At 38.1% G+C, this 13,512-nt stretch overlaps 4 protein-coding genes across 4 annotated transcripts; 2 read left to right on the forward strand and 2 right to left on the reverse strand.

The window, feature by feature from the left end:
* Nucleotides 1–595: 595 nt before the first annotated feature.
* Nucleotides 596–1,902, reverse strand: Cbr-str-2 (the record flags this gene model as incomplete). Its single annotated transcript, XM_045238040.1, has 6 exons — nt 596–1,036; nt 1,083–1,224; nt 1,269–1,403; nt 1,469–1,529; nt 1,574–1,661; nt 1,705–1,902. The coding sequence occupies 6 exons, from the start codon at nt 1,900–1,902 to the stop codon at nt 596–598; spliced, it is 1,065 nt and encodes a 354-aa protein (XP_045096769.1).
* A 3,682-nt stretch (nt 1,903–5,584) lies between these two features.
* Nucleotides 5,585–8,122, reverse strand: CBG27201 (the record flags this gene model as incomplete). Its single annotated transcript, XM_045238041.1, has 4 exons — nt 5,585–6,013; nt 6,055–6,196; nt 6,259–6,515; nt 7,943–8,122. 4 exons carry the CDS (start codon nt 8,120–8,122, stop codon nt 5,585–5,587), a joined length of 1,008 nt encoding a protein of 335 aa, XP_045100223.1.
* A 1,282-nt stretch (nt 8,123–9,404) lies between these two features.
* Cbr-sru-35 lies at nt 9,405–10,815 on the forward strand (the record flags this gene model as incomplete). The annotated part of the gene is made up of 6 exons (XM_045238042.1): nt 9,405–9,608; nt 9,655–9,864; nt 9,916–10,074; nt 10,141–10,253; nt 10,300–10,411; nt 10,633–10,815. The coding sequence occupies 6 exons, from the start codon at nt 9,405–9,407 to the stop codon at nt 10,813–10,815; spliced, it is 981 nt and encodes a 326-aa protein (XP_045096770.1).
* Nucleotides 10,816–11,154: 339 nt separating this feature from the next.
* On the forward strand, nt 11,155–12,483 carry Cbr-srsx-21 (the record flags this gene model as incomplete). Its single annotated transcript, XM_002637594.2, has 7 exons — nt 11,155–11,281; nt 11,331–11,433; nt 11,479–11,662; nt 11,713–11,784; nt 11,831–11,921; nt 12,078–12,260; nt 12,308–12,483. The coding sequence occupies 7 exons, from the start codon at nt 11,155–11,157 to the stop codon at nt 12,481–12,483; spliced, it is 936 nt and encodes a 311-aa protein (XP_002637640.2).
* Nucleotides 12,484–13,512: the final 1,029 nt, after the last annotated feature.

The raw sequence follows: 13,512 nt of genomic DNA on the forward strand, positions 1-13,512 counted from the left end.
GGCGAGAAGAAGGCGGAGGGGAATAAACTACAGAACAGTATTCAAGAATCGGGAGAACATAACATTTGAAAAGATGAATGTAGAATTCAGGAGATTTAGATCTAAATGACTTTAAGAGTTGTTTGGAACGGAGAAGAGCTAGAGATGTGATTTTGTTGATGTGAGCAGAGAATTTGAGAGAGGAATCAGTAATGAGTCCCAAGTCCCGGATTGAGGAGGAGGGAGTAAGTGGGACACCCGCAATATTGAGAGGATGGGAAGAATTATGGGAACCTAGGCGAAATTTGAACAATATACTTGCGTGATGAATAAGCTGTAAAATTACAGACGTTGGATTTTCACGAAGCGGAACTAAAATTCTTATAATAATATGAGGATCTGATATTCAGTTCTTGACTGATTGTTGATTGTTTTCAGTTCTTGGTCCCCTAACAAGAATTTCACTTGGACAACAAAGTTTACCTGTAATAACAGTTATCCTGGTGAATAGCACTTCCCTGTCTAGAAAACATTTTCCCTAATCTTCAACCAGAAATTACGAAAATTCAGATTAAATGATTTATTGCTTATGAAAATGACAAATTAAATTTAAAAATCAGTTGGTCAGATAGGAGCTGATGTTATCAGCCTTCGGGGTTCCTGCAGCGGTTGTAGATGGCAAATTTGAGTGATGGATATCAATTCTCGGGTTTTTTCGACAAGTTATCGCTCGGAAAAGTTCCCAACATCCTCTTCTGTAGCTTCTAATAATAATCATGGTTGGAAGAGGATCAATTGCAGGATAGACAGCAATAGTTAAACCAATGAATGGATATTTCAAATTGATTTCAGTGTTTAACATTGGAAAAATGAAAACCATTCCAGCTGGAAGATACATAAGGAACAAAGGAATGGCTGATTGAATGAGTAGGGCATTGAACAATTGCTTTTGAAGAGATTTCATGGATTCCGAAACGGATTCCATTCCGCCAAGCTTCTTAGTCAACCAACGATAACAAGCAAGCCCGAAATATATCACACTGATTGCGGATGAACCCTAAAAACAAACTTCCAAAAACTGATTCTTAATACAGTGAGCTTACCAGAATCCCCCACATGATCGCGATTCCCAAAAATGAGTCAGAATCTGGATAAACGTTTCGATGTTCATCAAATGGCCAGAAGTGTGCACTTATGTAAGCGCAGTCTGAGATATTCAAGCGGTAGTTCTCCAGCATTGTATCCCTGAATTCGAACTCTTTCAATGAATCAGTCAACCTAACCTATACCTCAAATACTCTGTCCTTTCCGATGTCTCACCATAGTACACCCAACAAATGATTCCCCATAGAATCCCATAAAAGAACGGGAATACGTACAGGAGAACTTGCTTTGCACCAGCCAAGTACTTCTCTCGGAACACTCTGAAATTGGGAGAATTGGCGATTCAGGTGATTTGGAAAGATCTTACGTGTCAATTGCTCCATACCGATAAATGAAGTGCCCTCCAAACACTGCCATCGAGAAACCAAAGCAAGAACAGTATAGGCCTGGAGATGACAGAGATCTACAATTTTTGAGACGCGAAACTTACAAACTAGAAATTGAGCCACTTGATGGCTGAACAAAAAGTTCCGCATGTCTTGGAAAACGATGAAAGCAGATCCATAGGTGTGGACCGACTTAAACGTTGCATTTTCTATCTGAAGCCAATTTCGAACTCACCGGTCCAGCAAACAAGTTCACAAACGCGTAGAAGAACTCGAAAGAAGATGTGTAGAGCATCAACCACTTATATGAGCCAAGTTTCGGAGGAGACTTTGCAATGATCAAGTACATCAGAAGAGCATTTGTATGGACCGAAATGATTCCACACGTCATTTGTGTGATCTCTTCCAGACGAACCCATCCGACGGTTGGCATCTCTGCAAGACTGAAAAATAAGGAATAATAAATGGGAGGAGGAGCAAGCTAAACGGAAATTCAAAATGATTAGAAAACAACTCTCCTGTTGGGTAAGATGCTCGTTAGTTGGAATCATCTAATCGCATGTTTTTTGGAAAAATGATTTGTCAGGTTTTGTTTTGAAACTGACTCATTTCAAAATCAAAACCAATTGTAGATCAAGTGGCTCATTTGAAAAGGGGAAAAGCAAAACTGCGAAATTGATCCTTGAAGTTTTGAACCCGGTAGCAAAACAAGCTTTCTTGAAAACTAAGAAGCTTGATTTTAAGCAATACAAAAATAAAATTACTTCTTTTATGATTTTGATTACGTCTGGAGAATGTTTACTAGACAATTTTTTGATGTATGATTATTTTGATTTTTGGATGAAGAGCTCCATTAGGAATGAATAGAATTTTCGAACAAAATGGGGGTATTCTTTGGTTGAAAATAAATTCGAGCGTCTTTGGTTGAAAATAAATTCATAAACATACTAAAATTCTCAGGAGTGACGTATTCATTAAGCCCTGAAATACATGGCTCGCCATTAGATTTTTTTTTCTTTTTTTTTCTTTTTTCAAGGGAACGATTTAAAAAAGGCTTTGGGAATTTGCTCAAAATTTGTGCAAAGGTACTTTCGAAAATGCTAAAAACGGCTTCGGCAATATCTCGGTCTCATTCCCAATAGGGAACAAAATATGGGCTCTGAAAGTGATTTCAGTACTAAATTTTGGCCAAAACTGCGCATTTTTCGAGCTTTAAAAGTCGTTTTCCATGAGTTTTTCAAATGTGAAACTCATTTTTGAACATTTTTCTATCATCTGAATAAGTTTTCCAACAATTTCAAAAATAAATTTTTTTTCGAAAATTTTCGGAAACAATCAATCCATGCGGTCCCACTATTTTTTGCAAATTTTTCAAAACGAAAAATTGTCAAAGTTGCCGGTGTGGATTTACGGTAAACAATGGGCGCATCCGGGATTTCGGAGTGTTGTAGTCGGCCTTCCGGCCCAGTATCCAAGGGTACATCAGAAAAGGGTACATCGAGGGTACATCGAGTTCTTAGGGTACATTGGATCAGAGGGTACATCAGTTCTTAGGGTACATCTGGGAGGTAGGTTCAAGGGGTACATCTGGCGTTGGTTCTGAGGGTACATCGGAGAAAGGATCCCAGGGTACATCGACAAGTTCTTAGGGTACATCAGTTAAAAATTTTGTAGTTTTCAACTGGAAGATATTTTGGTATAAACTGCACTATTTTATTTGTTTTTTTTTGTCGATTTGTTTGAAAAAGTACAGTTTTTTCATATTTTTTTTTGATTGATTCATTTATTATAGCTTGTTTTCCTGGAGCTTATCATACTGAAATTCGCTGTACAAAAAAGGTGGAAAATTCGATTTTTATCAAAACGATTTGAGTAACTTTCAACCAAAAACTCTCTTCAAATGTTCCAGAACAGGAAACATCATGAATTAAAAAATTCAAGCTCTCGGAAACTTTTCGGATTTTTATTTGGAAACATGTATCTATAAAATCACTAAAAAGATTCCAAAACGAAGTTTGTTTTCAATTTCACAGAAACAAAGAATGTGGATGGGGTAGGGTTTGAACTCAGTTTGTCGTGCACGTACGCTACCCCTAGACTACTTCACCGATTTTCACCTTGCCCACCGCGACCCGTACATCGGTGGTTTCTAAAGCAGGAAGAAAGTTTGAAGATGGAATTAGCAACAATTTCCGGAAGGTTTTCCAAGACAAGACATGTAAACGAGTATTGGCTAGTTGAAACTCCTGAAAATTAGGACTGAACTCCCCGTATTCTTAGTTGTCTCTCTGTTTTATTTTTCTGTAGGTTTCGAATTCTGTGGAGACGAAACGAAAACCGATGAGAGCTTGAGAGTCTTGACGAGAATGCAGAAATCCCGATTTTAGACAGCAAAACTATGAAAAATCTCATTTTTTGTCTTCCCAAATTAGTGAAGAGCTCAAAAATAGAGTAATTTTGTCTGAAGCTTTCAATTTTTAGGCCAGGTCATTGATTTCAGTGGTTTCCGTCGTATATATTTACGTGACCCTCTTATTTAGAAAAAGTGAGAAACGAAGATTTGAAAAAATAGATGGAATCGCGCCGAAGGCTCACCAGCTTGCTGGTCAATCAATAAAACTATGAAAAACTGTACTTTTTCAAACAAATCGAAAAAAAAACAAGCAAAATAGTGTAGTTTATACCAAAATATCTTCCAGTTAAAAACTACAAAATTTTTAATTGATGTACCCTAAGAACTTGTCGATGTACCCTGGGATCCTTTCTCCGATGTACCCTCAGAACCAACGCCAGATGTACCCCTTGAACCTACCTCCCAGATGTACCCTAAGAACTCGATGTACCCTTTTCCGATGTACCCTTGGATACTGAGCCCGGCCTTCCGTATCAGACCCATATCGCACACATCGCCCACCCACCCAGAATCCATCTAGGATACGCGCGCATTCGGAACACTCGATTCAGCCTCTCCCGCATCGCACACATATGAGACTCATCGCAGCTCGTTGTTCGCAATATGTGTCAAACGGACTTCTAGAGGATCGCATGTGGATCGGGTATGCGCATCATCGCCCAGGACCTGTGGAGTCACCCTCTTACCACAACACCACAAAGCCGACATTTTCTTCTCACGCGGAGGGCGTATAGGAGAGAAGGGAAAGGCGCGCCAAAATCGGGCTGAAACTTTCAGACGAAAATTTTCAGCTTTCTGATGGGAATGGGACCTAGATTTTTTCGTCATCGTGTAGAGGAGGTGTCAAACTATAGGTACTGAAATTTTCAGCGAATTCCCAAAGCATTTTTTAAAAACGTTCCCGTTGTTAGTTTAACCATCTTCAAAAATTGCCTTTTTAAAATAAAAAACTGGTGAAGTTCTCTCAAAGAAGTCCACTATTCAAAGTGTTTTGATAGTTTTATAACTTTGTCTACACCAACAAAATTAAGATCAAACGAAACTAAACAGACATTATTCTCAGTAATCTGAAGTTCAAAAGGAAATTTAAATGTCAACTTATGATATACCGTAAGCACTCTAAACACTCTAGGCAACCCTACACTTGAACGTTGAGCTCAATTATTTCAATGTCTATAAAAGATATCGAAAATGCGTCAACTGATAAAATGTTGGTGATATTATGAAAAAAATTTAACCAATTGACATATTTTTATATCTCTTACAGGAACCGAGATAACTAAGCTCAAAGTTTAGGGTGACCTTCTATTCGAGTATTTATAGATCAGCAAATGGGACCGTAATTCAAAAAAAACGTTTGCATTAAAACTAGAATGAATTACAAACAAGTTGAAGATTCGAAAATGATCAAACGTCGGGAGGGTATCAAGATATTAAAATCACGAAATATGTCACTTTTTCGAAATACTCTTTTGGGAACAATGCCCAGCATTTGAGGTATTAGTTTTTTGAAAAGAATGAAACTTAATCCAATCGGATTGTAGTAACTTTTATCAGTGAACAATAGAACAGAAAGTTGAGATCATCATTTGATGTTTTCATAACTATTTTTGCTTCGAATTGAAGTCTGAAATTGCACGAACAGAAACGTAGTTTTGTACTGATTGTGAGGTCATCAATGATACTTGATCATTTTTATTGTTTAGCAACTGGCATAATTAACTGGATTTACAGACACTGGGGTTACAAAAACGGTATTTTGAGAAATTGGTTTGTTATTGTTCCCAACAAAAATTAGAATACTTCGAAGAATTTTGCTGCATCTTTCTCTGTACTTCTTGATTATGAAAATGGTTGGAAATGGATCGATCGCTGGATAAATGGCAATAGTGTAACCAATGAATCCAAAATTGATGTTTAATTCAATGTTCAGCATTGTGAAAATGAATACGATGCCAGTTGGAAGGTACATTAGAATGAGAGGAAGAGTCGATTGAACCAGAAGTGAATGGAATAGTTGAGTCTGAAGGGATTTACACACTGGAGACAGGGATTTTGAATTTTCGATAATTTCTGTAACCCATCGATAGCATCTGACACCAAAATAAATTATACAAGATAGAGAAGTAATCTATAAGAATTTGAAGTTTCAAGATAAAAATGTTTTAATACCAGAATTATCGAGACCAAAAAAATTGCAAGGAACGAAGAAATGTCTGGGTATAGACCTCCACTGTAATCGGTGAGCCAAAATCGGGCACTCACATATACGCACTCATCAATGTTTAGATCATAATTATCCATCATTGTTTGCCTGAATGCCGTTGAAATTACAGTCGCTAAACTAAAAAATTACAGTCGCCTAACTAAAATCACCTCAAATATTCTGATATTTCTGGTTTCTCTCCTAGAAATATCCAGCACACCAGGCCCCACAAACTTCCCGAAATTAATGGGAAAATGAAAAGGGCAATTTTTCGGGGCCCACGCATGTACTTGTGATAAAATAATCTGAAAGTTAGTGTGAGTTCTGACTTGTAGCTACAGTATTCACTCATCGACTGCACCATATCTGTAAATGAAATGAGCGCTAAACATTGACATTGAAAAACCGAAGCAGAAACAGTAAGCATCTGGAATTATATTAGGTTGGCGGGAAAGTCTTTGTCACTTTTTCAATAGTTTATTTCTCAAAGAAAAAATAACCGAATAATTAATTATATTGTCCATCATTATCAACAACATGTCTCCAACGTTCCCTCAATTTATGGATTCCATTGCGGTAGAATCCAGCCGGGCGTGAGGCAAAGTATTGTTTGAGTGCCGCTTCGACCGCTCCACGGGAATTGAAGCTTCTTCCTTCGAAGGCACGTGTCATATCGCCAAATAACCAATAGTCGGAAGGAGCAAGATCAGGAGAATACGGGGGGTGAGGGAGAACATTCCATCCATATCCCATCAGCTCCTGCTTCACTTGTTTCGAAACATGTGGGCGAGCGTTATCATGTTGATAGTACACTTTCTTGTCTTTCAGGGCCGAACAGTCGACTGCTTTCTTGAGGTTTCGTAGTTGAGTAGTGTAGAGGTCTCCAGTTATTGTTTTGCCCTCGGGCAGAAGTTCCCAGTAGATGGGGCCGTCCACTCCCCACCACACAGAGAGCATAACTTTTTTCGGATGAAGGTCGGGTTTTGGGACATCCTGTGGGCTCTCTCCTTCTTCAACCCACTGGGATTTCCTGTGGTGATTATCGTAGAAGACCCACTTCTTCTCTCCGGTTATTAGCCGGTCCAGCCATCGATCGCCCGCGTGGAGAGTGAGAAGAGTAATCGAATCGTCGACTCGGCGGTCAAGGTTGGCTTGAGTCAGGTGATGAGGTATGAATCGACCAAAAAGTTTTCTCATTCCAAGAGACTTCAAACCTTCAAGGACTGTGCTATGGTGAACTCCGAATGTGACAGCTAGTTCACGGCTAGATTGAAATGGATCCGATTGCAATGCGTGCTTCAGCTTGTCCAAATCCAACTCACGGGGTCTCCCAGAGCGATCCTTTTCATCGAGCGAGAAGTCATCTTTTTCGAAACGATGGAACCAATTGCGAATAGTATTGTAGTGAGGGGCATGTGTGTTGTACACATTCTTCAAGAAAGTTTCCGAATCCTTCATCGTGGTGTGAGATAGGAAGAGGTAAATCAAAACATGTCTGATGTGAATAGCAGTGGGAACAAACATATCGTTTCAATTACAGATGAGGAGCAGGGAAGGAGATGGGGACTTGTTTATATGGAAGGTTCTTATCACCTTGTTATTCACTAGAGTCGATATCATACACAGCCTCCATATACGAGAACAGTGATTAAACAAACAGAGTGACAAAGACTTTCCCGCCAACCTAATAGTTCCATTGTAAGAAAACATTTTGGAGACCTACAAACAAATATTTCATCGATTTCTCTAGCGAAATAAGACGTTTTTGTATCCAGAAAGGCAATGAACGCAGACCCAAAAGTATGAACTGACTGAAACCGATAGACTATTTCGATTCATTTTTTAAAAACTTACTGGACCACCGAGAAAGTTAACAAAAGTGTATATCATCTCAAAGACAGTTGTATACAACAGTAACCATTTGTAAGGTCCCATTTCTTTTGGAGACCTGGTGAGAATCAAATACGCAAGAAAGCTATTGACAATCGCAGAAATGGATCCGCATACAATTTCAGTGATTTTAAGAAGATTCATTGTACAGAGAACATGGTAATGGATTGGAATGAAATGGAATTATGTTTCGTTGTTTATGGCTTCAGTAGACAAGTAGAATCCTCCGGGATTCATGTGTATTTTTGTTTTTAGTTTTTTTTACAGTAGGACTGATATTCCTTATGGAATTACTGTTCTTACTGTTACTGTTAGCCGTCGATATCTTTGGAATTCGAGATTCTTAATGTTCTGAAACAAAGAGTTCCAAGAAAAATGCTCACGACGTGATGGTGTACAGTGTTTAGTGTTCACACTGAGAGTTGCTGTCGTACCGCTTTTACGCATCCTACCCTTCGACCGCCTTAGATTGTGCCCCCGTAGTTCAGGTAATAGCAACTCCAGCTGTGGGCCCACAAGCTCAACTCCTCGAGTGGCTTTATGAACGGAATTTCGAGAAAATTATTTTTCCCTTACCCCAACTTTCAAGAAAGTTATACTGTACATAATCGCGCGAGTCAGATGTGTGGTTCAGACTGTTAAAATTTTTCGAGTTCTTTTTCAATATATCGTGTCACTGTGTTGGGACCCATATTTTCTCCACGCTCCTAACATTTTTTTCAAGTTTCTCAAAGACACAAACTCGTTCTTTGTTTTCTTGGTCGAGTCGTAGATCAGATTTCCGTAGGCTACAAATTCTCTTTTCTCAAGTACTTACAAGGGAAGTACCCGAAGTGCCCCTTCGCTTTTCCTTAGATATTGGTATCAAAAAATGTCCCTTTTCCGGACTAGCACAAAACGGATAATATAAGGTGCCCATAGGCAGGTTGAGCAGAATAACAAAACTTTTTGTGATTTTTCAGAAAAAGTCCATTCAAAAAATCATACTTTGTACAGAGCAAAGGTAAAATTACAGACTAACACTCAATGTCTCTCACATTTTTGACGTGCATAGATCTATTTAATTATGGCGTTACAACCAAACAGGCCACGGGCGGGCGGAGCGGGGCTGCTGAAATTGGCCGAAGCTTTTGTTAGTGACGAGTCAAATCCATTCTGAATAAGTGGATACACCTCTTGCAAAAATAGGAGCACACATGTAACCATCAATTATCTTACACCCAGAAAATCAAAAATGTTTTTTAACTCCCAAATCCACAATTTTGCTCCAATGCGAAAAAGATTTATGATGCTCACAGAGATCAGCTCCTTCTCCTAATCAGATTTCGGAAATTATTGCCCCCACACATAAGTAGTCATTGCTCGTTCTGTTTACCTTCCCGCAAACAACGAAACACTTCCTTGCTTATTCGATTTCGATCTAGCTATGGAAGGCTCGATCTATGGCCTTGTCGAGTATCGAAATTTCCATTACACCTTCACATTTTCCACTGTATTAGCATGTCTTCCATCACTTTATATGCCACCCACAATTGCGGTTATGTGTAAAATTGTGAGCACTTATTGGAAATCAAAAACCACGCCAATAGATCGACATATTTTCATTTGCATCTTGCTGAATTTTGTTTGCGTAAGCCCAAATATTCTTTTTTAAGTGAGAAGAAGCCTATTTTCAGAGTCTTTCGTTCTTCACATTCGACTATTTCCGTATTTCTCTTCCATCAACTGGAATATTTACATCCTGGTGTGCCTCCGCTCAACCAAATCATTTTTTCAAACTCATCTTCCTTTTCACCTTTTTCTTTAACTACTGTATTTTACTCCTTCCATTTTTTCTGTCTCTCATCCGAGTTGTCATTCTTCTCCGACCACGAGATCACTCTTATGTGAGTTGACTTTCATTTACATATATCTAAATATCAGAGGTTCATTTTCAGATCTGCCCGAAAATTATGGCTGTTCTTCTTCCATTATTATTTCTGATCCCTTTTGGGTGTACTGCATTTATGATTCCAGCTGTGGGATACTGTAGAACAATGGGACATCCTCTGAAGTTTGGAGCTGTTTATATTTACTATGCTGAAGGATTGGAAGGGGTGAATTTATTCCAGAAAGGTTTATTCCAGAGAGGTTTCCTTAGTTCCCATTAGTTCTCTTTCCAGTGGCGAAACTCGTACATTCATTTGGTGATGTCTGTCGTTATGTGTATCTTGACTCTTTCCTGTACTACAGTGATGATCTTTAAATTGAAAGGAACCAAAATGGATAACAATATGTTTGTGGTAGAGAATAAATAAGTACTGTAGTTGTGTTTTGTTCAGGTCCCATCAAACCAAGAAAGGTTCCACGAGAGCTGAAAAGTCTCTCACAATCACAATAATTGCTTCAATGATCCCATTCGTCAACAACACCGTTTTGACTGTAATTAAGACTGTAAATATAGGTCGGGAAATTCAGCCGACCGATCGACCGTCGACCGAATTTTCGAACTTGGATATGCCAGACAGTGTTTGCGTCAGCAACATTTTCTATGGGATGTTGACACGCGAATGCATGCCGGTCGGCTGGGTCGGCGGTCGGTCGGCTGTCGCCGATTTTCGACCGACTGAAATGGAACTCTTACATTCAATGAGAGATAAATCGTTTAGTTTCAGATAGTCTACTTAACTCTTCCGGAATACGTCTTCTATTTAATTGTGGTACGTCCATTTGGAAATGATATCGAAACTTGCATAATGCCATTGATTCTATATTTAACTCATCCAATGTTCAAAACATTTCACAGAAGAAACAGTACGACTTCTACAGTGTCTGTCGCGATTGCTCACACAGTTTGATTGTTTCATTTTTGAACTATTTATTTTGTAGAAAATTTTCTGCAAATTTCAATCAAATAAATCAAAAATTTGTAGCACTTGTTTCGTTTGCCAGGTGCTCGATGGATGTTTGAGAAAGCAATCTTTAAAAAATGTTAAGAACACAATAAGTGTTTCTTTCTGTGTTATGTTTTATAGAGCGAACCAAAAAATTTATGTGAAAATTATGAGATTAGAAAAAGGAGAGAAATGAATTGAATTTGCGATTTTCGTAGAAAATGATCAGTATAAATATTGCAACGACAGCCGCCGGCAAAAGTTCTCTTTTTTCTGTTTTATTGTGAAAAAATATTGCTCTGAATGCCTACTGAAACTGATCTTGAGATCATCCGAACATGTCTTCTTATTTTTGCTATTGTTGGTATCTTTGGGAATGTCAATATTATTTGTGCAACATTTCAAAATAAAACTTTGCAGCATAAATGTGGTAAGAAAGAATTTTGCGACAGAGAGAAGAATCTGATCAATGATTTCAGGAGTAATGTTAGCAATATTAGCCTGTTGTGATTCCCTTTGCCTTCTTAATGAGTTTCAATCGTTCCTTCGGATGACTCTCAAATTAACAGAGTCTACTTTGAGGTACGAACAAATCCATTTGCTCCATCTCTTTTTTATTTTTTCCAGAAAGTGCTTTTGGGCCAACTCTTCTTATGTTTTCATAGAACCATTAGAAGTTTACATGATATTTGCTCTGGCAGTTGACAGACTTATCGCTTTGAATTTCGTTGTTTTGTACCGAACAGTGAACCGAAATAAATATCTGCTGATTTTGGTAACACCTGGAATCCTTTTCGGATTTATATTTCTGGTATGTTCTGAACCCCTATTGACGCCATTTGACGTACTATGGCGTTTCAGGTGGTGAGCATGGTTCAGCTAGATGATTCAGATGTGGATCCTTGTATTCTTCCAAATTCAATGCCGCCCAATGTAAGTCTTTTGAACTCACAATTGATTTGAACGATGGATTTTTGAGGTTTCGAATATTTGGAATCAATATAATCTATGGGGAGCTGTAGCAACACTTCTGGTTTACATATACACTTATATGGTGGTGTATTGCTGCAGTAAGTTGGTTTTCGATTCTACAATGTAGTCCTAAACCTCTTCAAAATGAGCAATGAGAATTCCGGGAAAACCCCGCGTAAAATTAGATTAACTTTGGTCTAGATCAACAAGAGTACTTCTGACACCAGCAGTAGAAAAACAGATTATTTTTTCAGCATTCAAAAACAAGACGGAGAAGAACATTGTGATTCAGAAGGCGATTTTAAACACAGTGATAGTGGGTGCCGCAGTGTTTTCCATTTCTTCCGTTTTGTCGGCGTCTCTAATTGCAGTGACCAGCAATATGAAGGATCCACCGTTGGATCCAGATACAGTGTCGACGTATGCTGTTATTCCGGGTTAGAAATCCAACAAAATAATAAACTGAAACTTCAAAACCATCCAGGTCTCATCTCATACTCGTGTAATTTTTATGTGTACTATTGGAGGAGCACCGACTATCGTAACGCGTTCATCAAGCAATTATGTTGTGGAAAAGTGCTGACAACTCAAGATAAAGTCGTTTCCGTGATGTCAGTTTCCAATGTTTCCGTTTCGAAGCAACGAGCCACTTTGCTTTAATTTTTCTTGAGATGGAGAGGAAAATCCTTAATTACAGCCCTCCAGCTATTGCCGCTCCCAATTTTAATACGAAGGTTCTAACGGTTGTTTAATTATCTCTCGAGTTTGCATATTTGTTGATTAGAGTGTTGGAATAAAAGTTTATTTATATAACTTTTATATTAACTCTGAAGAAAACATAATTGTGTCAAACCTGTGGTGTGTCTGTTTAGGGACTAATTCTGATGAAGTTTGAGCGATTATGCTGTCAATGAATCAGAGAGGAGAAAACAAGTTAAAAAGTCAAAAAATAAGTTAAGTCTTTTGGTGTGACGATTAATTGACATCGTTATTTGCTAACTTATTTTCAATCAAATGTTTTTTCATCTATTTCAAATATTTACAAGGTAGCGCATAATTACCCGTACTCAAGTTTGCAAAAGAATACAATTTGATGAAAGCTTTGTACTGGGCTCAAATTTAGAGGACGGAAATGCGAATGATTCATCAATAAACTGGCGAAATTTTAAATTATTTGATCAATTTTGAGCTGAGTTATCGCTGGTCAAAGTTGTTTGATCTCATGAAAATCACAAGAAACTTTACGCCGTTCATCTTTTGACAATCATAACAACATTTGGACTTGAGGAATCGCTTTGAAATTTTCAGTATCTGAATCAAACGTAAAATTTTATTTCTACGAATGTTCGTGTTTCAAAGATACTTATGTCTAAAGATATACCCGTTTTCATCAGTCCGGGTACCTGTGTGCCATCCTGTAGAGCAATGTCCAGTTAATAACTTTTTCAAAATTTCGAATAAAATATCAGTTTTCTAATAGTGGTCAATTAAACCCCAGAACCTTCAGAGAGAGAAAACACAAATTAGTATAGCCATCACTTTTTCTAAATAATCCTCTTCTGACCAACTTGCCGGCAGATGTGTCTACTTCTCACTGCGCTCAAAATACATTATCTTATTACTAACTGATTGTTTCTATATTATTCACTCGGTCCAAGATCATTCAATTTCGACTTGTATCTACTTTTT

This window comes from Caenorhabditis briggsae (assembly GCF_000004555.2).
Source record: "Caenorhabditis briggsae complete genome, chrV, whole genome shotgun sequence".
NCBI classification, from domain to species: Eukaryota; Metazoa; Nematoda; class Chromadorea; order Rhabditida; family Rhabditidae; genus Caenorhabditis; species Caenorhabditis briggsae.